At 46.2% G+C, this 25,505-nt stretch overlaps 1 protein-coding gene across 1 annotated transcript in view; it reads left to right on the top strand.

The window, feature by feature from the left end:
- The window catches only part of FAT2 (FAT atypical cadherin 2), an 87,356-nt gene that overhangs the window by 9,593 nt on the left and 52,258 nt on the right, over positions 1-25,505 (top strand). Inside the window, exons 2-4 of the mRNA XM_004042853.5 lie at positions 12,902-16,180; positions 18,186-18,500; positions 25,420-25,478. Of these exons, the coding sequence (XP_004042901.5) occupies positions 12,922-16,180; positions 18,186-18,500; positions 25,420-25,478 (3,633 nt within the window). The 5' untranslated portion in view covers positions 12,902-12,921. The remainder of the gene's footprint in view (positions 1-12,901; positions 16,181-18,185; positions 18,501-25,419; positions 25,479-25,505) is intronic.

Genomic DNA, 25,505 nt, shown 5'->3' with positions numbered 1-25,505 from the left:
CATGGGGAGCGGGCCAGGGGGACTGTTGGACACACAGGTGATCTGAGTTTTATCCTGGCTTGGCCCATACTAGCTGTGTGATCTCAAGAGTTAAATAACCTCTCTGAGTCTCAGTTATCTCATCTACAAAATGAGGATAATTATAAGGTTGCTGTAAGCTAGCTTAAAAGAGATAATGCCTGCCAAGTGCTCACCACAGGGCCTGGCACCCAATAAATGTTCAATAAATGTCAGCTGTGAGCAGCTGCATGCGCCTCTGCAAGCACTCCGTAGTTCCAAACCTCACCATCTTCAGGGCCTCTAGTGATAGCTCAGCAGAGGGTTAGCTCAGGGAGGTAGGAAAGCAGGGACTAGTCTCCATTCCCAGATGGATGGGTGGAATCTCCATGAAATGAGGGAATTTGCTTGGGGCTCTCTCCCTGGGCCCCCTGTTTGGCCCTCCGCTATAATACCAAAGGAGTAGGGGCTGAGGTCCCTGGATTGTCAACTTCATCACAGCAGCTACCTCAGGGGGGCTCACATGCAAGGCACTGTGCCCACCGCTTTATGCCCTTCATCTCAGTTCTGATCCTCATAATACCCTGATGATTATGTTTCCTCGTTTATGTCTGAAGAGACCGAGCCTCTGTCAGGTCCCATGATTTGCTCAAAATCACACACAACCAGCAGTGGGCCGGGGCAGGACTCCAACACAGGTAGCCCCTCTCCAGAGCCTGAGTGTGTGGCCTGACTGTAGCCACTCCACCTCCTGGAGGTGCCTGAGTTACAGGCAGACCCTGGTTGGGAGTGGCCACGTGAGACTGATGGGCTCACGGAAGGGAACAAGGAGAAGCTTCTGTTTCAGCAGTTAAAAGGAACAGTATTCCTTTTGCTGTTGGCCACAGGGCCTGCTGGATCCTTGGAAGGCCATTTATTGTGTCTTGGATAGAGACAGGAAGGGGGCCCAGAGTGGTCACCTGGTCAGTGACCAGGGGGCCCAGAGTGGTCAGTGGCAGAACACAAAAGATCGGGAGATGTATGTTTTTATAGAATGTGCAGGACATTTTCTACCTGGTGTTTTCACTGTCAATACTCTTCTGACCACTTCACACCCACCCTCTGCCCCCTCTTCAACTCTGAAGAAGGTCACATCTGTTATTATTTTAATGCTGCTCAACTTGCTGCTTGAGCTTTGCTGCAAATCACTGCAAAGAGGGAACGTCACAAAGACCCGTGTGTGTGTGTGTGCGTGCACGCATGTGTGTTAAGGGACCCTCCCACAAGGGGCTCCTGGGGCCCGAATGAGGGTCCGCACACGTACAGAAAATAATTCCTACATTCTACACATATTTTTTGAGCACCTACTGCAATGGTAATAACAACTACCCATTAGCGACCTTCTGCATGACTGGCGCTGTGCCAAATGTCATCCATGCATGTGTTCATTAAATCCTCCAGGAAGGTAAGTGTTACTAGCCCCATTTCACAAATGGGGAAACTGAGGCTTAGATAGGCTCAGCTTTGCCCCTCAATGCAAGTGGAGGCAGTACTGAGGGCAGGTCTCACTCTGAAACCAGTTCTTTCTCCCTGCACTCTCCTCTTGACTAATGCAGAAGACCTTGGCCTTGTGGGTTCCTGAGGAGCCCCCAGGTTGACAGTGGAGCTGGGGTTGGGGGAACAGCATGGCCAGTGCCAAAATGCCAGGATGGGGAGCCAGGGTTCTGGTTCCAATTCTGCCACCAACATGCTATGCAACTTAAAGTGACCCCTTCCTTTTTCTGGGAATAGTTTTCTCATCTTTATTAAACAGAGCTTGGACTCATAGTAGTTTTCAAACTGTGCCCTAGGGAGGCCAGGGATTTCACTGACAAAGGGACAATGCACAGGGAATGGGGCTCTGGGGCTCCTCTCACATCTATTATAGCAGATCTATTTCAATCTGCTTAACATAAGAAGAATGATAGGTATAAAATAACAACAGCTAGCATTTATTTAGCAACTACTAGGTGCCATGCACGTGCTGAATGTTTAACAGGCACCATCTAGTTCTACCTTCAGAACACTATCTGAGGTGGGTTCAGTTAGTATCTTTCTCTCTCTTTTTTTTTTTAAATGTATTTCCTTATTTATATTTTAAATTGACAAAATTTGTATATATTTATGGTGTGCAACATAATGTATTGATTATGTATGCATAGTGGAATGGCTAAATCAAGCCATTTAACACATCCATTAACTCATATGCCTTTTTTAAATTATTTATTTATTTATTTTTAGAGATAGAGTCTTGCTCTGTAACCCAGGCTGGAGTGCAGTGGTGTGATCATTGTTCACTGCAGCCTCAAACTCCTGGGCTCAAGCAATTCTCCCACCTCAGCCTCCTGAGTAGCTAGGATTACAGATGCAAACCACCACACCTGGCTAATTTTTAAATGTTTTGTAGAGATGGGATCTCGATATGTTGCCTAAGCTGGTCTCAAACTTCTGGCTTCAAGCAATCCTCCTGCCTTGGCCTCCCAAAGCTCTGGTATTACAGGCATGAGCCACCATGCCTGGCCCCTACATGCTTATTTTTTTGTGATGACAAAATTTCAAATATATTCTCTTAGCAATTTTCAAGTACAATATACAATGCCTTTATTAATTATAGTTACCATGTTGTACAATAGATCTCTTGAACTTACTTGCCTTCCAACCAGAGAGCCCCAGAATTGGGGCTGGATTTGCTGATCCCTCAGAATTCCTATTTTCCCTCCCTCCTACCCCAAGCCCTGTGTTCCTGGTGTTCCCTCTGGCTTAGGAATTTTTCAACTGCAAATGGAAATTTTGTATTCTTTGACCATCTTCCCAATCCCCACCCTCACCCCAGCCACTGGTAACCATCATTCTATTCACTGTTTCTATGAGTTTAACCTTTTTAGAGTTCACACAGAGTGAGTATACATGGATTCTAAAAAAGTATTTGCAGTATTTGCCCTTATGTACTTGGCTTATTTCCCTTAACATAATGTCCTCCGGGTTCATATGCGCTGTCACAACTGACAAAATTTACCCACCTTTTAAGGCTGAATGACATTCTTTTGTGTATATAGGCCATATTTTCTTTATTCATTCATCTGCTGATGGACATTTAGGGTAATTCCATATCTTGGCTATTGTGAATAATGCAGTAAAGATGGGCGTGCAGGTGTCTCTTTGACATACTGATTTCATTTCCTTTGGATATATACCCAGTGGTGGGATTGCTGGAGCATATGGTAGTTCTTTTTTTTATTTTTTGGGGAACCACCATACTGTTTTCCGTAATGGCTGTACTAATTTGCATTTCCACTGACAGTGTCTGATGGTTCCCTTTTCTCCACATCCTCTTCAACAGCTGTTATCTCTTGTCTTTTTGATAATAGTCATCCCAACATAATCTAATTGTGGCTTTAAGTATCTCCCTTTCAAAGGTGAAGAAAAACATAGGCTCAGAGATCAAGTTATTCAAGGTTGCCCCAGTTGGGACTTGAGGTCTGTGTTTGAAAACTCATCCTTTTGCAAAGGATTCCATTGGATCGAAGTGGCAAGAACCACAGGATAGTAAGCAACCCCACAAAATGAGGCCCATTCAGCAGGGACATTCTGGCCTTTGCATTTTGTTCTCTTCTCCATCTGAAAGAAGCTTTCTAGTCCTCCTGGAGAGTCTATCAGCGCACAACCTTCCTCACCTAGAACCTAGGGGAGGATCCCCCGTTCCCCTGTTCTGCGTTTAGAGCTTCTAATGAATAAATACCAGGCAGTATTCTGCTAAGCTGGAGTTGGCTTTGATCTTTTTTTTTTTTCGCCTTTCCCTTTTCATGGATTTTAATGGTTTTCATCTAACAAACTCCTCCTACCAGAGAGCCCCAGAAGAAGTGGGGCTAGAGTTGTTGACCCCTCAGGATTCCTCCCTTCCCTCCCTGCCACCCCAGGCCCTCCAGTTCTGAGGTTCTCTCTGGCTTAGGGATTTTTCAGCTGCAAATGCAAAGCTCATAGATCCATACAGACAACCCTAAGAGGAAGAGACCCCAGACACACCTCTTCCTCTCTCTGGGCCTCATTGAGTATCAGGATCTGCAAACTTGAAAACCCACAGCAGCGTTTTCTTGCTGCCATCTCAGGGCCTTTGCGTTGCCTGTTCTGTCTGGAACTCTCTTCCTGAAGATAGCTCTCTGGCTCTCTTCCTTACTCTGTTCACCTCCCTGCCCAAATGTCACCTTGTCATATAGGACTTCCCTGACTCCCCTTTAAAAAATAGCATCTCCCCTCCATGCTCTACTCCTTGCCCCACATAACGTTTCTTTATATCGCTTTTCATCACCTGACACAGTCAATATTTTCTTGTTTATTGTCTCTCTCTGCTACTAGAATACAATACCCACAAGAACAGAAACCTCATCTCTCTTGTTCTCTGCTCTAGATGCCTGGCACAGGGCAGGCCCTCAGTGAGTATTAAATGAATGAATGCCTTTGGCAGAGGAAGCTCAATAATAAAACACTTTCTTCACATCCCCAACTTTGTTCCTTTTCTTCCCCAAAGCCCAGGCCACTGGAAGCCCTTTTCTTCCTTCAAATATTCATTTCTCCAGGGTCATACTATGACTTTTGAGGGCTCTAAGCATTCTAGTCTTTGTGGGCCCCTTCTTCCATGAAACAATTATAAGTGATAGTTATGAAGTCATAAATTAAAAACTATCTTCTATGACGGCATTGGTATAAAGATGCGTATACAGTCATGTAGCACATCATGACATTTTGGTCAGTGTGGGACTGCATATATGAGAGTGGTCTCATAAAATTATAATACCATACTTTTACTGTACCTTTTCTATGTTTAGATACACAAATACTTACCATTGTGTTACAATCACCTACAGTATTCAGTAGAGTAGGATACTGTACAGGTTTGTATCCTAGGAGCAATAGGCTGTACCACATAGCCTAGGTGTGTAGTAAGCTTCCCCACCTAGGTTTGTGTAAGTGCACTCCATGATGTTTGCACAATAACAAACTTGTGCAAACTTCTCAAAAACCGTGAATGACTCCCTACTACTAAGGAGAGAAATTATTTCAGTGGCTAAGACTTGACTAGCAGGTACCTAGAATGTCACCATTCTTTCACTTACAGTTTTCATTCTGGTTCAAATAATGACACATTTCTCAGAATGTATTCCCATCATTAAGTGAGACATACCTGTGTTATGATATATATCCAAACTCTTCGACCTAAAAGTTTTTCTTTCTTTTGTATTTAAAATAAACTAAAACATTTATTATTGATTCAATTTTCAAATTTAAAAGGAAATTCTCAATAATTTATTGACCATAGTAACTTTCTACAGTAGTCCTCCTTCCTGAAAAGATGTTTAAAAACCCAAAAACCTATAGTATAACTTAATTGATTTAAACTAGGGGTGAGTGAAAAGCTGTTTTTAAATATTCTCCTGGTAATTCTAATATGCACGAATAGTTGAGGCCACTGTTCCAGTTAATATATCCCAGTTTGCTCCCTCAGATCATTCCCTTCCTTCTCTAAGACATAATTTGAGGACATATTCATTCCAAAAGCTAACCATTTTAAAAATACCCCCTTGTTCCTATACCATACTGCTAAGTATACATGAATTTTAGCTTTTTCCCTTCCATATCTTTCTAGCCCACATATTAAGATCTCAATTTTTCTTAAGAGATTCTCCCTTTTCATTCTGCTTTAATAGTATGTGTAGTCCTGGGTCCTGGGTGTGCCCACTCTGCCTTATAGATGAGTAGACCCAGCGTTCTTCTCTGAATCTCATGAATCCTGTGGTTCCTATGCCGTGCTCTTTAGAGCTGGGCTGTCCAATGTGGTAGACACAAGTCACATGTGTCTTTTAAAATTTAAATGAATTAAAATAAGATAAAATGAAAAACTCAACTCCTCAATTGTACTAGCCGCATTTCAAGTGCTCAATAGCCAGCCATGCATGGCTCATGGCTCCCACCCTGGACAGCACAGAGACAGAACACTTCATCACTGCAGAAAGTTCTGCTGGAAAGCGCAGCTCTAGAGTGAGCTCCAGCTACTCCAGGCCTCTGGGATGTCTCTCTTCCTAGAATATGGATTCTTATTCTGTGTTGGTGCTTGCATCCATCACCTACTAGATGAGTGAACCTGGGCACAGTCTTCAAATTATCCAAGCCTCAATTTCACAGTTACAGATTCAGAGTAATGAATGTCATAGTACAGATGATGATGGTACATCACTAACTGGTACTGAGTGTGTTCCAGTGCTAGGTATTTGCCGTACTTTAACTCATTCAGCCTTCTCAACAACTCCAGGAGGTGAGTACCATTATCTTCTCCCTTTGGCTGAAATCAGCAAGGTTAAATAACTACCCACGGCTGCACAGTTGATAAACTGAGAGCTGGGATTTGAAACTAGGTCTGTCTGATTCCAGAGCCCGCTTTCTTAACTTTTAATTCTGTCCAGTACTGCATACTCTACCCAAAGACCAAGTGAGATAACACATGCAAATGCTTATTTGAAAATGTATAGATTATCATACAGATGTAAGACAGAATAATTTTTGTCATCAATAATAAAAAGAATACTAATAAATAATGGGACCTCATGTCCCAGCTCTCTTTCATCCATGTCCTAGATAAGGATTTCCTTTTTAGTCATTTCTAATTCCAGACTAGGACAGGCCTGACTTTTACAGTCAACCCCCCTAAGATGGCCTCTCTGCCAGCTGATACTTCAGACTGCCATTTACTGAGCCATTATTGGTTCTAATAAGGTGTTACTCTGCATCTTTCCTCCCTGTGCTTTCACCTGTCAAATTATCTGTTTTCCCTGCAGTCCTGGGAAGTAGGTAGGAGTAGCTATTATTATCTCCATTTTACAGACAGGCAAATTGAGGCCCAGGAGAGATTGTGTGGCATTCTCAAGTCACAGGACCCATCAGTGGCTCAAGCCACTGGCTCCTCTCCTGGCCACATCCAGTTACTTGTTTTGTTATATGAGAATCTGACAGTGGCTGCCTACAAACTAACAAATGACTCACATGTTCATCCAAGTTTCTTGGAAGTAAATTAAGTCTCTCTACCCTCAGTGAATTCCAGTTGTCTTAAACCGATAGAGCTGGTGTTCAAGCCCTATCCACACCAGAGTGGGAGACTTGAATGCGAAAATCCCTTTTTTGGTCTAATGTTAGATTAGTCATCCCAATGATGTAGCCCTGTCCTGGTTCTGCTTCTTCTCAAAAACCATCAATCACTCCCTACTACTAAGAAGAGAAATTATTTCAGTGGCTAAGACTTGACTAGCAGATACCTAGAATGTCACCATTCTTTCATTTACAGTTTTTATTCTGGTTCAAAGCACAGTCCCTCTTAATTTATTTATCTCACCTCTTTAAGGTTTTTCATAAACAGAATATGTTTAGGATTCTTTCTTGAGAGCCACAAGAGCCAGTCTTAGCACTGAACACCTGGGGCAGAGGGGTGGGACAATTAGAGGGGTTTGGAATCACCCATCCATTACAGTCCTTCCCTCTATATGCACACACATTATTTACAGATGAGAAAAAAGGTCCACAGGGCTTAGGTGACTTACTTGACCAAGAACAGACAGAGAATGAGTGACTTTAGGTCTCAGCCTCCCAGAACCCAGGTCAGGGATCAGCTTATTACACTGACTCTCAAACAAGCATTGGCAGGTGTATAACCCTGACCACAGAGAGGAAATCCCTTCGCTGCCGTTGGGGGGCTCGTTTAGGGTCTGATAGAGACCATAGGCATGCACAGGCCAAAGAACCATGCCCGTATGAGTTGGAAGGGACTTCAGAATGCTTCTTATCTCCCCCAAGGACAAATATCCTCCTACAGTAGAATATGCTCCTCAGGTGGCCACCCAGATTCTGCTTGGATTCCCCCAGTGATGAGAAGCCCTCCACGTTCAAACTTTTATCAGTGAGTTGGACAAAGACATGAATGTTACAACTATCAGGTTTCTGAATGTCGGAATCAAGATCCTGAGAAGCTGGAGTAGAGAGCTGAAACACAGGGTGAACTGAATCACAGCATCTATAAAGCCCTACAGCACTAAGTTGCAGAAAATCAGCCTGCACAAGCATAGATCAGGGATGACGGAATAATTTGTCTGAAAGTGTTTTTTGTTTTGTTTTATTTTGAGATGGAGTCCTGCTCTGTTGCCAGGCTGGAGTGCAGTGGTGCGATCTTGGCTCACTGCAACCTCCAACTCCCTGGTTCAAGCGATTCTCCTGCCTCAGCCTCCCGAGTAGCTAGGATTATAGGCACATGCCACTGCGCCCAGCTAATTTTTGTATTTTTAGTAGAGATGGAGTTTCACCATGTTGGCCAGGATGGTCTTCATCTCCTGACCTTGTGATCTGCCCCCCTTGGCCTCCCAAAGTCCTGAGATCACAGGCATGAGCCACTGCGCCTGGCCTGAAAGTTTTTATTATCCACAAACTCAACAGTTAATAGTATAAGCCAGGTGCTAAAAAGTTGTATTACTATGTAATATTTGTTGAAAACTATATCACGTATTGTGCTCGGCACTTATGTGCATTAACTAACTTTCATTCTCGAAACGTTCTGCGGAAGTAGGGAAACTAAGGATCAGAGAAGGCAAGCCATTTGCCCAAGGTCACACAGCCAGAGCCCGTGTGTTGTTAGCCACCTTCTCCTGCCTTCCACATCTTTGAAATGGGGCTGGGAGTTACATGGAGGCAGAGTTGGTTCATACATATATCCTAAAAGGGTCCATTCATGGCCAGGTAGACACAGAACTAATGTACCCACACAATTATTCAAAAAATTGACTACTGAGTATGCATGTGTGCCCTCTTGTAAATGTGCACATTCACTCAGATGCAGGTCTCTTTCTGGGCCTGAGGAGCCAAGGAGCATGAGGCCCCACCCCAGACAAGCGCCTGCTCGCAGCTTCCCGGAACAGTCTGTGGCTAGGCCAGCAAGCTTAGACTCGACCAGAGACCAGTGGCTTCCTGCTGTGTTGGGGCACAGGCTGGACCTTCTCCAGAGGCTTCAGGGGACCCCACCCTCAACTCAGCCCAGGCTTTGATTCTGCCTTGGCATTAAAATCTAATAACGAATATGTCTTGAGTTTTGTCTACATACCAGGCACTGTGCTGAGTACATTAACATGCACGATCTTATGTAGTCTCCATAAAACCCTATGAATATGAATGCAGTACTCTTAATAGCCCTCTCTCACAGATGAAAAAGCTGAGGTTCAGGGATATTGAGAAACTTTCTAAGGTGGAACAGGCAGCAAGTGGTAGAGCTGTGATTTGAAACCAAACAGGCAGATTCATAAGTGACCACAGCTCTTTCCAGAAGCACAGTCAGGAGGAAAGAACCTGGCTCTAATTCTCACCCTGTGACTTTGGGCAAGTCTCTTTCTTTCTTTGGGACTTTATTTTCCAGCTTCCAAAAGGAAGGAATGATCATGAAAGGCTCTTTCAGCGTTCATTCTGTCATTGTGTTTCCTAAGTCTAGATTCTTCCATTTCTCAACTAGTATTGATTGAGCCTGGTTCTATACCAGGCACTGTTCTAGGCACTAGGGAATTCATCTGTGAATAAGATACACAGAGCTCCTCTCTTCATGGAGTCCATGAAGACAGTCATTAAACAAATAAACAAGAAAATATTGGGTAGTGATATATGTCATGAAGAAAATAGGGCAAAGTGATAAAGAGGGGAATTGACAGGAAGCCTACTCCAAACAGGAGCTCAGGAGGTGACATTTAAGCTGAAAACTGAATGACAAGAAGGAACTATTCATGTGAGAATCTTAAGGGAGGCAGTAAGTGCAAAGGCCCCGAGGCAGGTCTGGGTTTTGTGTGGCTGCAGGTCTGGGTTTTGTGTGGCTGCAGCTCGTGAACTGGAGAAGTAGCATGGGCCCAGGAGGTGCAGAGCCTTCTAGGCCAGGGCAAGGAGTTTCTATTTTAATCTAAGTGCTATGGGAAGCCACTGGAAAATGTTAAGCAGGGAAGTCATATGAATTGATGTATGTTTACACAAGATGTTTTAAAATAGTGGTCCCTGGGTGTTGTGAACTAGGAAGGTAGTACAAGGAGCCTAACATGCTTCTGCGCCCTGCAAGCTTGTTCACTCATCTAAACCTGGGGCCAGGAAACAGCTGTGCAGACACTGTTCCCTCCCTCAGCAAACTACTCCCCAGGTGTGCAGGTCCTACAGCCTGGGCAGGTCATGGGCACCAAGCCACCATCCAAGGGTGCATTCTCTCTGCATTTTATCCTCCTCCAGGGAGACCCCTCCCCTTCCCCTTCCCTACAGCTCATCTTAACGGCGCCTGCGTTGCAAGGCGCCGGTGCAGCCATCGAGCAGAGTATCTTGCTGGGGCCTGCCCAACACGGGTGCTGACCTGGTGAGCAGGAAGCTCTCCACACAGCAGGGCAGGCAGGGCTGGGAGGCTGCGTGCACCCTGGGCTCACAGAGCTGTGGAGCCAGTGGACCTGGGACTGGGGTGAGGACTCACTTTCCCTTGGGGTTTCAACTTCAAAAGCAATGCCATCCTGCATGGGTTGGGGGCCGAATGACTCAGGCGTCCCCTTCTGCTTGTGGGGGCTGGGTCAGGGGTAGGGTGAGTGTGGCTTTTGCCTGGGGCTGGCCCCACTATGGGCTGCAGCTCTAAGCATGGAAGGACAGTAGTGGGCAGGCAGGGTGGGAAACGTACAGCAGCTCTTTCTGCCACTAACTTTCAGACCTCGAATGAAGAATCTGCCACCTTCCTGCCCTCTCTTTTCTGAGGTGCCTAAGCTTAGGGCACCACCAACAGAATCTCAGGAGTCGGGAGGCGGGTGGTAGGGAAGCTCGAAGGGTGGGACATACTGAAATTATTTTCTGTCACAGGCCTTCAGACCCCGATTTAGGCAGACTTTTCTATTCCTGCCTCTTATCTCGGGATGCTGTCAGCACGATCTTGGGGAACCCTGTGCCCAGTTCACACAGGACTCTGGCAAGACGGGGCTCCAAGCCTCTCCTTCCCCCTTTGCCTTGGAAGTTTAACTCTTCCTTGGCTTTGAAGAGCAAGGCAACTGGAAAATCAGGTCTGGCCAGTTTCATCCAAGAATGCTCCAGCACATCTGGCTGGCAGCCATGAAGCTCCTAGGAATCAAGGCTCCCAGGGGCAAGCCAGGCATCAGCCTGGTGCACCAGCCCTACACATGGTCCTGCCAAACCCTGCCCTGCTCCTCCTGCCCCTTGCCCCATCCTTGGCCCTGGTGAGTCTCACATTTTCACCCAGGCTGGAGTTCGGGGATGGGCTCTGTGGGAAACAGCAAGGGTCTAAGAGAGGCGAAGCATTTATTCATGATCAGTTCAACAAGAACTAACTCCCAGGGACTAGTTCTTACCCGGCCACACACTGTGTGACTTGGAGCTTGACTGATCTCAACTCTGGGGCTCTATTTCCCCATCTATACTCATCTATGATGAAAAGCAGGGACAGAAGCCCATCATCTCTAATGTCCATTTCAACTCAGACATTCCAGGAGCCTGGGAGTTTTCATGTTCCAGGTTACAAGATGAGTCAGAGTCATGCCCTGTCTATAAGGGACATGTGGTGAAACAGGTATAAATAGGACTGGGGCAAGGAGGCAACCCTGGTCTGTGCAAGGAGCTCCCACTAGCTATAAGGCCCTGGGCAGCTCCCTTCCTTTTATGAACCTTAGTTTCCTATTATCAATAATGGCTGACATTAAATTAGAACTGACAATAAACTAGGCACTCTGATAAGTCATTTACCTTTATTATTTCACTGAATGTTCACAACAATCCTATGAGATTGATGATTTTCTTATCCTTATTCTACAGAAGGTGAAATGAAGGCTCATGAGGTTAAATAACTTGCTCTAAAAGTCACCTACCTAGCAAATGACAGAGGCAGGGCTGACAGCCAGGCAGCCTGATGCCACGCCTGGGATCTTGGTCACTTTGCTTTCCTGCAGCCTCTGCATGTGCGGAAACAGCTCAGTTTGGCTAGAGCTCAGCCCCAGTGGAAAGGCCTTGTAGGAAGGAGAGAGAATAGTAGTTTAGAACCAGATTGCTAAACTTGGTTCCTGGCTAAGAGTTGGGACTATCTCACCATCGCCCAAGGAGTCACAGAAAGTTTTTGGGAAAAAAGAGTAAGAGTTCAGGACTGTGTTCTAGCTGCTGAGTGTCTTTGAGAGAGCATTTTCAACTAGTCTGCTATTCTTCAGCCACGGGGTTTCTCAACCATGGCACTATTGACATTGGGGCTGGATAATTCTGTTGCAGGGCTGATAATGGTTTGGCTGTGTTCCCACCCAAATCTCATCTTGAATTGTGGCTCCCATAATCCCCCAGTATCATGGGAGGGATCCAGTGGGAGGTAATTGAATCATGGGGGTGTGTTTTTCCCGTGCTGTTCTCGTGATAGTGAGTAAGTCTCATGAGATCTGATGGTTTTATAAAGGGGGGTTCCCCTGCCTACGCGCTCTTGCCTGCTGCCAAGTAAGATATGACTTTACTTTTCCTTTGCCTTCTGCCATGATTGTGGGGCCTCCCCAGTCATGTGGAACGGTGAGTCCATTAAACCTCATTCCTTTATAAATTACCCAGTCTCAGGTATGTCTTTATTCTCAGTGTGAGAACTGACTCATACAAAGGCACTGTCCTATGCATTGTAGGTTGTTTAGCAGTATCCCCAGCCTCTACCTGCCAGATGCCATTAGCACCACCACCCCCAAGCTGGGTCAGCCAAAAGTATCTTCAGACATTGCCAAGTCTCCCTTGAGGGTCAAAATCACCTCCAGTTAAGAACCACAGCAGTAGAAACCATTTTTTTTTTCCCTAACTTGCGCCCTGTCTTTTATTTTCTGCCCAGGGTTTCGGGAGTTTTCCACCATGACTATTGCCCTGCTGGGTTTTGCCATATTCTTGCTCCATTGTGCGACCTGTGAGAAGCCTCTAGAAGGGATTCTCTCCTCCTCTGCTTGGCACTTCACACACTCCCATTACAATGCCACCATCTATGAAAATTCTTCTCCCAAGACCTATGTGGAGAGCTTCGAGAAAATGGGCATCTACCTCGCGGAGCCACAGTGGGCAGTGAGGTACCGGATCATCTCTGGGGATGTGGCCAATGTATTTAAAACTGAGGAGTATGTGGTGGGCAACTTCTGCTTCCTAAGAATAAGGACAAAGAGCAGCAACACAGCTCTTCTGAACAGAGAGGTGCGAGACAGCTACACCCTCATCATCCAAGCCACAGAGAAGACCTTGGAGTTGGAAGCTTTGACCCGCGTGGTGGTCCACATCCTGGACCAGAATGACCTGAAGCCTCTCTTCTCTCCACCTTCGTACAGAGTCACCATCTCTGAGGACATGCCCCTGAAGAGCCCCATCTGCAAGGTGACTGCCACAGATGCTGATCTAGGCCAGAATGCTGAGTTCTATTATGCCTTTAACACAAGGTCAGAGATGTTTGCCATCCATCCCACCAGCGGCGTGGTCACTGTGGCTGGGAAGCTTAACGTCACCTGGCGAGGAAAGCATGAGCTCCAGGTGCTAGCTGTGGACCGCATGCGGAAAATCTCTGAGGGCAATGGGTTTGGCAGCCTGGCTGCACTTGTGGTTCATGTGGAGCCTGCCCTCAGGAAGCCCCCAGCCATTGCTTCGGTGGTGGTGGCTCCACCAGACAGCAATGATGGTACCACCTATGCCACTGTACTGGTCGATGCAAATAGCTCAGGAGCTGAAGTGGAGTCAGTGGAAGTTGTTGGTGGTGACCCTGGAAAGCACTTCAAAGCCATCAAGTCTTATGCCCGGAGCAATGAATTCAGTTTGGTGTCTGTCAAAGACATCAACTGGATGGAGTACCTTCATGGGTTCAACCTCAGCCTCCAGGCCAGGAGTGGGAGCGGCCCTTATTTTTATTCCCAGATCAGGGGCTTTCACCTACCACCTTCCAAATTGTCTTCCCTCAAATTCGAGAAGGCTGTTTACAGAGTGCAGCTTAGTGAGTTTTCCCCTCCTGGCAGCCGCGTGGTGATGGTGAGAGTCACCCCAGCCTTCCCCAACCTGCAGTATGTTCTAAAGCCATCTTCAGAGAATGTAGGATTTAAACTTAATGCTCGAACTGGGTTGATCACCACCACAAAGTTCATGGACTTCCACGACAGAGCCCACTATCAGCTACACATCAGAACCTCACCGGGCCAGGCCTCCACCATGGTGGTCATTGACATTGTGGACTGCAACAACCATGCCCCCCTCTTCAACAGGTCTTCCTATGATGGCACCTTGGATGAGAACATCCCTCCAGGCACCAGTGTTTTGGCTGTGACTGCCACTGACCGGGATCATGGGGAAAATGGATATGTCACCTATTCCATTGCTGGACCAAAAGCTTTGCCATTTTCTATTGACCCTTACCTGGGGATCATCTCCACCTCCAAACCCATGGACTATGAACTCATGAAAAGAATTTATACCTTCCGGGTAAGAGCATCAGACTGGGGATCCCCTTTTCGCCGGGAGAAGGAAGTGTCCATTTTTCTTCAGCTCAGGAACTTGAATGACAACCAGCCTATGTTTGAAGAAGTCAACTGTACAGGATCTATCCGCCAAGACTGGCCAGTAGGGAAATCGATAATGACTATGTCAGCCATAGATGTGGATGAGCTTCAGAACCTAAAATACGAGATTGTGTCAGGCAATGAACTAGAGTATTTTGATCTAAATCATTTCTCCGGAGTGATATCCCTCAAACGCCCTTTTATCAATCTTACTGCTGGTCAACCCACCAGTTATTCCCTGAAGATTACAGCCTCAGATGGCAAAAACTATGCCTCACCCACAACTTTGAATATTACTGTGGTGAAGGACCCTCATTTTGAAGTTCCTGTAACATGTGATAAAACAGGGGTATTGACACAATTCACAAAGACTATCCTCCACTCTATTGGGCTTCAGAACCAGGAGTCCAGTGATGAGGAATTCACTTCTTTAAGCACATATCAGATTAATCATTACACCCCACAGTTTGAGGACCACTTCCCCCAATCCATTGATGTCCTTGAGAGTGTCCCTATCAACACCCCCTTGGCCCGCCTAGCAGCCACTGACCCTGATGCTGGTTTTAATGGCAAACTGGTCTATGTGATTGCAGATGGCAATGAGGAGGGCTGCTTTGACATAGAGCTGGAGACAGGGCTGCTCACTGTAGCTGCTCCCTTGGACTATGAAGCCACCAATTTCTACATCCTCAATGTAACAGTATATGACCTGGGCACACCCCAGAAGTCCTCCTGGAAGCTGCTGACAGTGAATGTGAAAGACTGGAATGACAACGCACCCAGATTTCCTCCCGGTGGATACCAGTTAACCATCTCAGAGGACACAGAAGTTGGAACCACAATTGCAGAGCTGACAACCAAAGATGCTGACTCAGAAGACAATGGCAGGGTTCGCTACACCCTGCTAAGTCCCACAGAGAAGTTCTCCCTCCACCCTCTCACTGGGGAACTGGTTGTTACAGGACACCTGGACCGCGAATCAGAGCCTCAGTACATACTCAAGGTGGAGGCCAGGGATCAGCCCAGCAAGGGCCACCAGCTCTTCTCTGTCACTGACCTGATAATCACATTGGAGGATGTCAACGACAACTCTCCCCAGTGCATCACAGAACACAACAGGCTGAAGGTCCCAGAGGACCTGCCCCCCGGGACTGTCTTGACATTTCTGGATGCCTCTGATCCTGACCTGGGCCCCGCAGGTGAAGTGCGATATGTTCTCATGGATGGCGCCCATGGGACCTTCCGGGTGGACCTGATGACAGGGGCACTCATTCTGGAGAGAGAGCTGGACTTTGAGAGGCGAGCTGGGTACAATCTGAGCCTGTGGGCCAGTGATAGTGGGAGGCCCCTAGCCCGCAGGACTCTCTGCCATGTGGAGGTGATCGTCCTAGATGTGAATGAGAATCTCCACCCTCCCCACTTTGCCTCCTTCGTGCACCAGGGCCAGGTGCAGGAGAACAGCCCCTCAGGAACTCAGGTGATTGTAGTGGCTGCCCAGGACGATGACAGTGGCTTGGATGGGGAGCTCCAGTACTTCCTGCGTGCTGGCACTGGACTCGCAGCCTTCAGCATCAACCAAGATACAGGTACTGGGGGTGGGGTAGGGTGGGGTGCCAGGGCCAGAGGTAGATGGGCTGAAGGAAAAAGAAGTCAGCCTGCAGGCTGAAATGAAAGGCAATAAATAGGGATTCTTTTTCCTGTGTATTTTATTTTTAATTTGTTTTTACTGGGAATATATGTCTATATATGTGCATATACACATACACATATATGCACATATATTACATATTCTGTTTATAAAAGTAATACATCTGATTATAAATTTTTTATATAAAATTTAAAAATGAATGCTCCCCCATTTTCCATCACCCCAGATATAATCTTTATTAATAATTTGGTCTATAATCTTCTAAAGTTTCTTTCTTTGTATCTTATATATCGTATATTGTTCATTTTATTATTATGAAAATACAGTATAATAGACACTATTCTAAAATTTACTTTTTTCATGTCATATAACATCAAGACATTTTATTTGTCAGTTCATTTGTTTTAATTGGCCACATATTATTCTACCATGTAGGTGTAATATTCTTATTTATATACTTTTACTTATATGCCTGGGTCTCTATAGAAAAAAATTCTTTTCTTTTTTTGAGATGGAGGCTTGCTCTGTCACCCAGGCTGGAGTGAAGTGGTTCGATCTCGGCTCATTGCAACCTCCGTCCCCCGAGTTCAAGCGATTTTCCTGCCTTAGGCTCCCGAAAGTAGCTGGAATTACAGGCACCCACCACCATGCCTGGCTAACTTTTGTATTTTTAGTAGAAACGGGTTTTCGCCATGTTGGCCAGGCTGGTCTCAACCTCCTGACCTCAGGTGATCCACCAGTCTTGGCCTCCCAAAGTGCTAGGACTACAGGCATGAGCCACCATGCCCGGCCGAAAAATTCTTAAAAATGAAGTTTCTAGGTCAGAGGATAATGTACATCTTCTGTGTTAATAAGTATTTCCAAATTGCTCTCCAAAAAGGTGACACAACCACATTCCTTTTTTTAAGTTTCAAGGAAAGTAAGTGTAAGTCAGCACTGTTCGAGTGCCCACTACTGGTAAGGCCCTAAGATAGGTACCTGGGGGAGATCCCACGTGAATAAAGGCAGATCACTGCCTTCAAGGAGTTTGCAATTTGGTAGGTGATTTGTTTCCACCAAAACCAAGTTGTAATAACTTGTTCTCAATGTTGGCTTTCAGCAACCTTTGTCTCTTAATGCCAGCCACTGAAAGAAAACAGCTTAATCTAATTAAGCTGTTTAATTAGAAAGAGCATTAGATTAAGAGTCAATCCCAGACCCAGTTCTTCCACATACTTGCTACATGATCTTGGTCAAGTTGTGCTCCCTCTCTGAGCCTCAGTTTCCCCAGCGGTCGTCTCTGTTATGCTATGGCTGTGAGCATGGGCCACGCCCTCTCACACAAGCCCTGCCAGTACAGCATGATCCATGAGAGCTTGAGGTGTAAGCTTCTTTTACTCATTCTTGGACCCTCAACTTCTAGAACAGTGCTAGCCCATCGTAAGCAATTTGTGGAGGGAATGAACTAAGAAATGAAGCTCAGCCCCTTAAAATCATGAAAATGATGGAGAAGGGAATGGCAATTTATTCTTCAAATTCCTAACCCTGAAATTGATTATCTACCAGGACATAAAGTGTGAAGGAAACAGTTTAAGGACAACTATAAGAAAACCTCACTTACAGAATGTGAAATAGATCAATGGAATTTGGGTTTAAGTAGTCAAGAGACAGTAGATAAACTACCACTGTCTTCTGAAAACCCTAAATATGCTCACATGCTAAAGGCATGGGTCCATTTTAGCAGAGGAAGGCTCTGAGAGGTTCTAGAATAAGGATATTAATTCCCCTGTGTTCAACTCAGCATCTCCCACATTATATTGGTAGAAGCAGTTCCTTCTTTTCATAGAAAATCTACTTATTAATACCCTTTCCACAGTGCAGTTTGGGGAATGGTGGGTAAGGGTGATTTCTAAAGCCACTTTGAGCTCTAAAGTATTTTGGGTTTGCTGACTTACTGTCCCTAGGAATGATTCAGACTCTGGCACCCCTGGACCGAGAATTTGCATCTTACTACTGGTTGACGGTATTAGCAGTGGACAGGGGTTCTGTGCCCCTCTCTTCTGTAACTGAAGTCTACATTGAGGTTACGGATGCCAATGACAACCCACCCCAGATGTCCCAAGCTGTGTTCTACCCCTCCATCCAGGAGGATGCTCCCATGGGCACCTCTGTGCTTCAACTGGATGCCTGGGACCCAGACTCCAGCTCCAAAGGGAAGCTGACCTTCAACATCACCAGTGGGAACCACATGGGATTCTTTATAATTCACCCTGTTACAGGTAAGGATCCAAAAAGCTGGGTGAACAGGGATCTCTACAATGGTGGTTCTCAAATTGTGGGCCCAAATCGGCACCATCAGCATTACTGTGAACTTGGAAATTCAAATTCTCCGGCCCCACCCTAAATCCACTGAATCAAAATTTCGAGGGTGAGGCCCAGCAATCCGTGTTTTCACAAGACATGCAGGTGATTCTGATGTGTTTCAAATGTGTACTAACATTTGACAATGCTGTTCTACAAAGTCCATCTCTATGTGAAAATGAAAAGGATCTGTCTTCATGTTTCTTTCCTTGGGGCCCAAGGAAACTAAGCAGGTTGCCCATTGGTCAACCTGAGACTAGTTCAGACCTCCAAGTGGTCCCAACCTGACTCTCTCCTGAGTCATGAGCCACAGGTTGAATCCCTTAACCCTAGTTCCAGGCTGATCTCAACCCCGCCCAGAGTGCTGGCAATGTGAATCCACTTATGTTGTCAACCATCTCAGGAGCACCTGCCCGAAGCCTTCTGGGACAAGGATGGTGGATGGTTGGGAGAAATCCAGATGTTGGCAGCTGGCAGCAGTGAGTCAGACATTGCTCTTAGAGGTGTTTTGTTTGATTTGCTTAAGCTTTAAACAATTATTTTTTAAGTTGCAGCCAACACATAAAATTAGAAAATTCCACAAAACATTCCAGATTTCTGGTTGTTTTTTAAAAATGGAAGGATCGGGCCACATTGTCTTCACAGTCCCGCTGGGCCACAGTGGCCCGGAGCCAACGGCTGCTCCCTTTGTAGACCTGGCACAGAAGCTCTGGTCCCTGCAGGTCCTGCCATCCCCTGTTGTGTTATTCCCAGCCTGCGTCCCTCATTGACACCACCTGCCTGGCTTTCCTTGGTGCTGCAGTGTGAGAGCTGGGTCCCATTGCTGCAGACACTTCTTAAAGCCTCATCTTCCTCTTGGGGGAGGAACAACAATCCTATTGCAGAGAAGGCTGACATATTCCCCACTGAACCCAACATCCTGTTTTCCGTCTCCAACAATTTACTCTTGTCGGAGAAGGATGGAACCTGGTGAGATTGGAGGAAAGGAAGAATGCGAGCTGGCAGTCCCTTTATTCTTAAGACAAAAGGGAACCAGGAGGAGGATGACGCTGGGAGTCCTGGAGCAGACAGAGGGGTGGGTGAGATATAAGTGCCTATTTGCCTGGCAACATTTATTGTCAACCTTTCCTGTTAACCTTTGACCTCAGGGTGTGAAGTAGTTCTAGGAGGAGGATGCTTTTCTCCTGGAAAACAGGCTGAAGCTGGCTCTCTACCTGGGCCTACCCTGTCCCTCCCTGTCCCTCCCTCTTCAGGAGTGGGAAGAGATCTCTCACCTAAGGCATTAACTTCTCAGCTTCTTCCAAATCATTGTTCTGTTTACTATCAACAGTTCCCTGACAGCAGGTCTGGCAAAATGCCCTAGAGGGCAGAGATGTTCTTAGCCTTCCTGCAGTTGAAAGGAAGAAATCTTTATAAGCATGAACACTTTCAAAAGTAGAACGAATCACCAATGCGCCCCCAGCCCACCTTTCTCATCACCACCATTACTTTGTCCCACTTCCCTACTTGGATGCCTTGTATGGCTTCCCTGTGCTCTTAAGCTAAAGTCAGTAAGCCAGACACAGTGGCTCACACCTGTGATCCCAGCACTTGGGAAGGCCGAGGTAGGAGGATCGCTTGAGCCCAGGAGTTTAAGAGCTGCTTGGGCAACATAGCGAAATTCCATCCGTACAAAACATACAAAAATTAGCCTGGTGTGATGGTGTGCACCTGAAGTCCCAGCTATTCAGAAGGCTGAGGTAGCAAGATGGCTTGAGCCTGGGAAGTTGAGGCTGCAGTGACCCATGATCGCATCACTGGTCTCCAGCCTGGGTGACAGAACAAGAGCCTGTCTCAGAAAGAAAAAAAAAAAAAAAAAGAGAGAAAGTCAGATTCTGCTGTGTCCTACAAAGTCATGCCTGGTCTGTCCTTGCTGACCTCTCTGGCCTCATCTTGCCCCTCTCCTGCTGCCCCTCCCCGTGTTCCAGTCACATGGCCTGCCTCAGTCCGGGCCCCTCCACGCAGGACTTTGCATGTGCCATTCTGTCTAACAGGGGACTCTTCTCTCCTTTTGTCTGGTTAATTCCCGCTCTTCTTTCAGATTCCAGCCTAGCTGTTCTTTCCTTAGAGAAGTTTTTCCTGATACTCTAACACACTTTCCAGCACCACCTACTCCTTTTTGCGACATTTATCATACAGGACGTTATATTCACTTGTGTGATTATCCCATTAATCATCTGTGTCCCTCACTAGACTTCAAAGTTATCCCATTAATCATCTGTGTCCCTCACTAGACTTCAAAGTTCCCTGAGAAAAGGGACCCTAACTGTTGGTGCCCACCATAATTTCTTCAGTACCTGTCACACAGTAGGAGCTCAACAAATAATTGCTAAATGGATGAATGAATCTCTGCCAGCATCCACAATGTTTTGTTAAGCCCAAGATTCATTCACATACTCAGCAAATGTTTAAAGGTGTCTGACCTTACTAGGCTTCTAAACAATGTGCTGTGGAGTTATATGAAGATAAATAAAACACAGTTTCAGGTCTTGAGAAATTCAGTCCATTAGGAGCATGAAGATTTGGATATAAACATGATAGAACCAGTTTGAAAGGGCATAACATCGTAAAATATGTGTAGATACAGTGCCCTGGCCACTCAGAAGAAGGAGGAAGCTGCTCTGGGTGGTGGATCTGCAAGGGCTTCATGGAACAGGGGTGGTTATGCTGAGCTGGAGGGTGGGAGGATTTTGAGAGGCAGCAGTCCGGGAGAGCAAATGGGCGAGGGTGACGACACAGGTGCTATCTGAAAGGGAGGAAGACCCTGATCTTGTTGAAGACAATGCAAGTAGATGGACTTTCTCAAGGTTTATCTCAGTTCCACCACTTATAAATAATGAGATCTTGGGAAAGTGAGTTACCTGCTCTATGCTTGAGTTTTCTCACCAGTGAAATGGAGATTATAATAGAGACCACCTGGGCTGTTGTGAGAATTAAATGAGTTAATATACAGAGCTATAGAAAGAGCTTAGCTGAATGCCTGTGCATGTGAGAGCTCCAAAAGGGTTGGTTCTTTGATGCTGCAGGAGGGAAGAAGACGAAGATGAAGATGGAAAGGCAGCTGGGGCAAGACCTAGATTGTGGTGACTCAGGATAAGAGGAGTTAAAGATCAGGAATCTATCAGAGGTGGAATCAACAACAGTTGGAAAACTGTTGGATGAGGGAAGATGAAGGGTCATATATGGGTCTGAGATAGGGTGTTGGGGAAACATTTGTTTGGAGGAGAAAAATGGTAAGAGTGAAGTCCACTGAGCGCCACCTCATCCAGGAAGGGTGAGAGGGGTCTTCTATGCACCTTAGTGAACATGCACACAGCCCTACGGAGGTGGTTCTGCTATGTCCCCATTCTATTCAGGCACTTCCTGGGAACCCTGATACTGACTTCAGAGAGGAGGATGAGTATGAGAATAGGGGCAACTGGGCAGGATACCTTGGGGCATTGATTCCAGAGGCACAGGACCTTAGAAGGTCGGGGGAGGCAGTGGTGAGAGGCAGAAGTAGAAAAGAAAAACCAAATGGGGTTGGGGGAGAGAGGGAGAGAGAGACAGACACACACACACACAGAGAGGCTGAGATTCACAGGCACAAGGGGAGAAGAGAGAGAGGAAGAGCTGGAAGAGAGGAGGAGGATGGTGAAGGAGAAACACAGAAAAGAGAGCAAAGGGAGAGGAGAGAAGGGCAGGGAGGAAAGGAAGGGATGGAGCCAGATAGAAGGCTTACCTGCCAAGACCCCCTAGTCCTTGTGCTCTTCCTGGGGGCCCCCTGGCCCTAGGCCCTTCCCTATGAGGCCCCTCAGCTTGGGGCCAAGCTGGGACAGTATCCACACCCTCCTGTCCTACAGGAGTGTGTCTTTCCTTCCACTTGTCCTCCTTCTTTGACTGGAAGGGCGCCTGAGTGTGGAGCTTCTCAGGAGCCTTCTCCAATCCCTTGCACGCCAAACTTCAGTTAGGGAAGAAAAAGCTGGAATGACTTGCGTTCAACTGCACAAGGCGAGAACACGCCCCCGACAGAGCCCACATCCTCACACCACACTCCCATTGCCATGACTGGAGGCTCTGGCCCAGAACTGAATCCCTGTTCCCCTCGCTGAGCTCCCAGCTCTGTCACTGAGCCCCCCAGGGAAACTCTGGGCTCTTCACTGAGCTGCTTTTTCTACACTTAATTCCATTATCTCAATCACTTCATCACCTAAACAAGATCAAGAAAGTGAAAGTGTTCAGATGTTCCATTAACCTCGACCAGTAGCTCTGCTTTCATTTACAAAAGACCGTCCACACCAGCCATGGCCTCTTAGGCCATGGCTTTGGATGACCTTCTTGGCCCCTGAAAACCTCCACCTCAACTTCCCTGAATCTTGCAGAGAGCTAGCGCCTTCTCTACCCAACTTCTTCAATTACGGATGAACTGAGAGGAGCCCAGAGGAGCCCCCTCTCTATTTATCTGCACCAGCCATGGGAAGAGCCAGTATTAGGACCCTAGTGAATAATAATAAATGGGGAAAATGCTGTCACTTCATGGTTTCTCTGAAACGGAAGGCAATAGTTGTTATTTCTGCTGTAGCTCCTGACAAGCTGCTTTTTTTTTTTTTTAAAGGAGTCTCGCTCTGTTGCCCAGGCTGGAGAGCAGTGGTGAGATCTTGGCTCACTGCAACCTCTGCCTCCTGGGTTCAAGCAATTCTCCTGTCTCCTAGTAGCTGGGACTACAGGCACACGCCACAACATCCAGCTAATTTTTTTTGTATTTTTAGTAGAGACGAATTTTCACCATATTGGTCAGACTGGTCTCGAACTCCTTACCTCAGGTGATCCGCCCGCTTCGGCCTCCCAAAGTGCTGGAATTACAGGTGTGAGCCACCGTGCCCAGGCGACAAGCTGCCTTTTTTACTCAACAATATATTGTGTGCAGCATTTCCCCATCTACAGAATGTATTTTGAATAGTTGCTTAAGATTCCTTTTTATGTAAAATGTATACGACTCTTCCCTTATATGGATTGTGTCCAATTATTGGCTTTTTAAAACGTGACTCAGGTGAACACCGTGTGAACTCATCTTCCCAGATGTATGCACTGATTTCCTTAGAATACATTCCTTAAAGTGGCATGAGAAGTTCAGAACTTAAGCCAGAAAGATGTTAAAGGTCACCCAATTCAACTCCTTTTGCAGAGGAGGCTGGGGTTGAAATAAGGTTGGGAGAAATAAGCAGGAGCTTCCTGGAGTCACGGCGAGGCACAGAGGGGATTAGTGGGTCCCCTGTAAGGAACCTGAGGCTGGAGTTGGGGGTTGGCAGGGCCATAGGAGGGGAAGGGAGAGGCTGAGGCAGGAGGTAGCGTCCTTCCTGGAGGCCTCCCAATCCCAAAGACCCTGAATGCTTTCCCAGCCTCACCATGACCCCTAACCCATTCCTATCCCAACATATGAATTCTCAGAATTGAATTGGTTGTCAGGACTTTTTCAGATGTAAAGATAGAAACCCAATGCAGGTTGGCTGAGGCAATAAAAGACATTTGTTTTCTTACTTTACAGAAAATTCCAAACATAGTATGGCTGCAGGCACAGCTATAGCCAGCGTTGGAATAATGTAATGAAGGCGCTGCCTCTGCTTATCTCTTGGCCTCATTTTCTCTGAGTGGGTCTAGCCTCAGGAGTCCCTCTTCTTGTTGCTGTCAGGCTTCCTCCTGTTCTCTCAGCACAGCAGCAGAAAAAGTCTCTTTCTAGAGCTCTTGCAAAAGTCCCAGAATGGATTCTCATCAGACAGACTGGTCCCTTGTCTATTGCAGAGCCAGTTGCAAGGGCCAGGGGGATAGTCTGTGCTGACTGGCTACCCTTGGGCTATAAACTTCTCCCCAGGCGGGTCAGCCTCACCCCAGATAATGAAGGACTAAAACTAGGAATGGTTCTAATTCCTAATTAGAACCTAATTCTCCTGGTTTCCCCTCAGGAGAACTGGGGTTTGTTTATTAAAAGAAGAGGGAATGAATGATGAGCAGAAGACATCCAGATGCAAACATGTTCCATAGATTTTAGTGACGAGGAACCAAAACTGCATCACAGCAGTGCTGACACTGACCCTTGTGCACCAGTAACCCTACTGGTTGCTTCCAGCTGGCAACCATCCTGACTGGGGAGGCTGCTCGTGGTGGGCCGATTGCTGAAGTTTTGATGTATCACCCCTGCCTAATAGAGAAAGCAGGAAGTAGCTGGGAACTTCACCTGACACATTATCTCTGCTGTTCTCTCCCAGCTCCTCACTTCCCCCTTGCTTTCCCTCGAGTTTCATTTCCCCTTAGTGTTCTGATGCTCCTCAGCCTGCAGTGAGGTCATATTCCAACAGATCCATCATAAGTTGAAAATGCTGTAAGTCTAAACTGTGTTTAAACACCGAACCTACAGAACATGATAGCTTAGCCTTGCCTACCTCGTATGCGCTCAGAACACTTGCATTAGCCTACAGGGGGCAAAATCATCTCACATAAAGCCTACTTTAAAATAAAGTATTGAATATTTCAACACTTCAGTATTTGTACTCAATACTTCAGTATTTGAATACTGAAGTGAAAGTAAAAAACAGAATGTATGGGTACTTGAAGTATGGTTTGTACTGAATGTGTATCACTTCCACACCATGATAAAGTAGGAAATTTAAGTTGAACTATCCTAAGTCAGGGATGATCTTTAAGTGTTCTTCAAAGATCAGAAGAATTCTTATCTGAGATTTGAATGTAATTCTTGAAGTTGCCTCAGTAAAGTGGCCCTGAAAGCCTTCTGCTCATGTCTCTCCCTTATCATCTCTCTCTCAGGTCTCCTATCTACAGCCCAGCAGCTGGACAGAGAGAACAAGGATGAACACATCCTGGAGGTAAGTAATGGTGGTGAATCCATTTGT

Source organism: Gorilla gorilla, chromosome 4, assembly GCF_029281585.2.
Source record: "Gorilla gorilla gorilla isolate KB3781 chromosome 4, NHGRI_mGorGor1-v2.1_pri, whole genome shotgun sequence".
NCBI lineage: Eukaryota > Metazoa > Chordata > Mammalia > Primates > Hominidae > Gorilla > Gorilla gorilla.
Note: the sequence above shows the minus strand (reverse complement) of the source record. Positions and strands in the feature narration are given on the sequence as shown.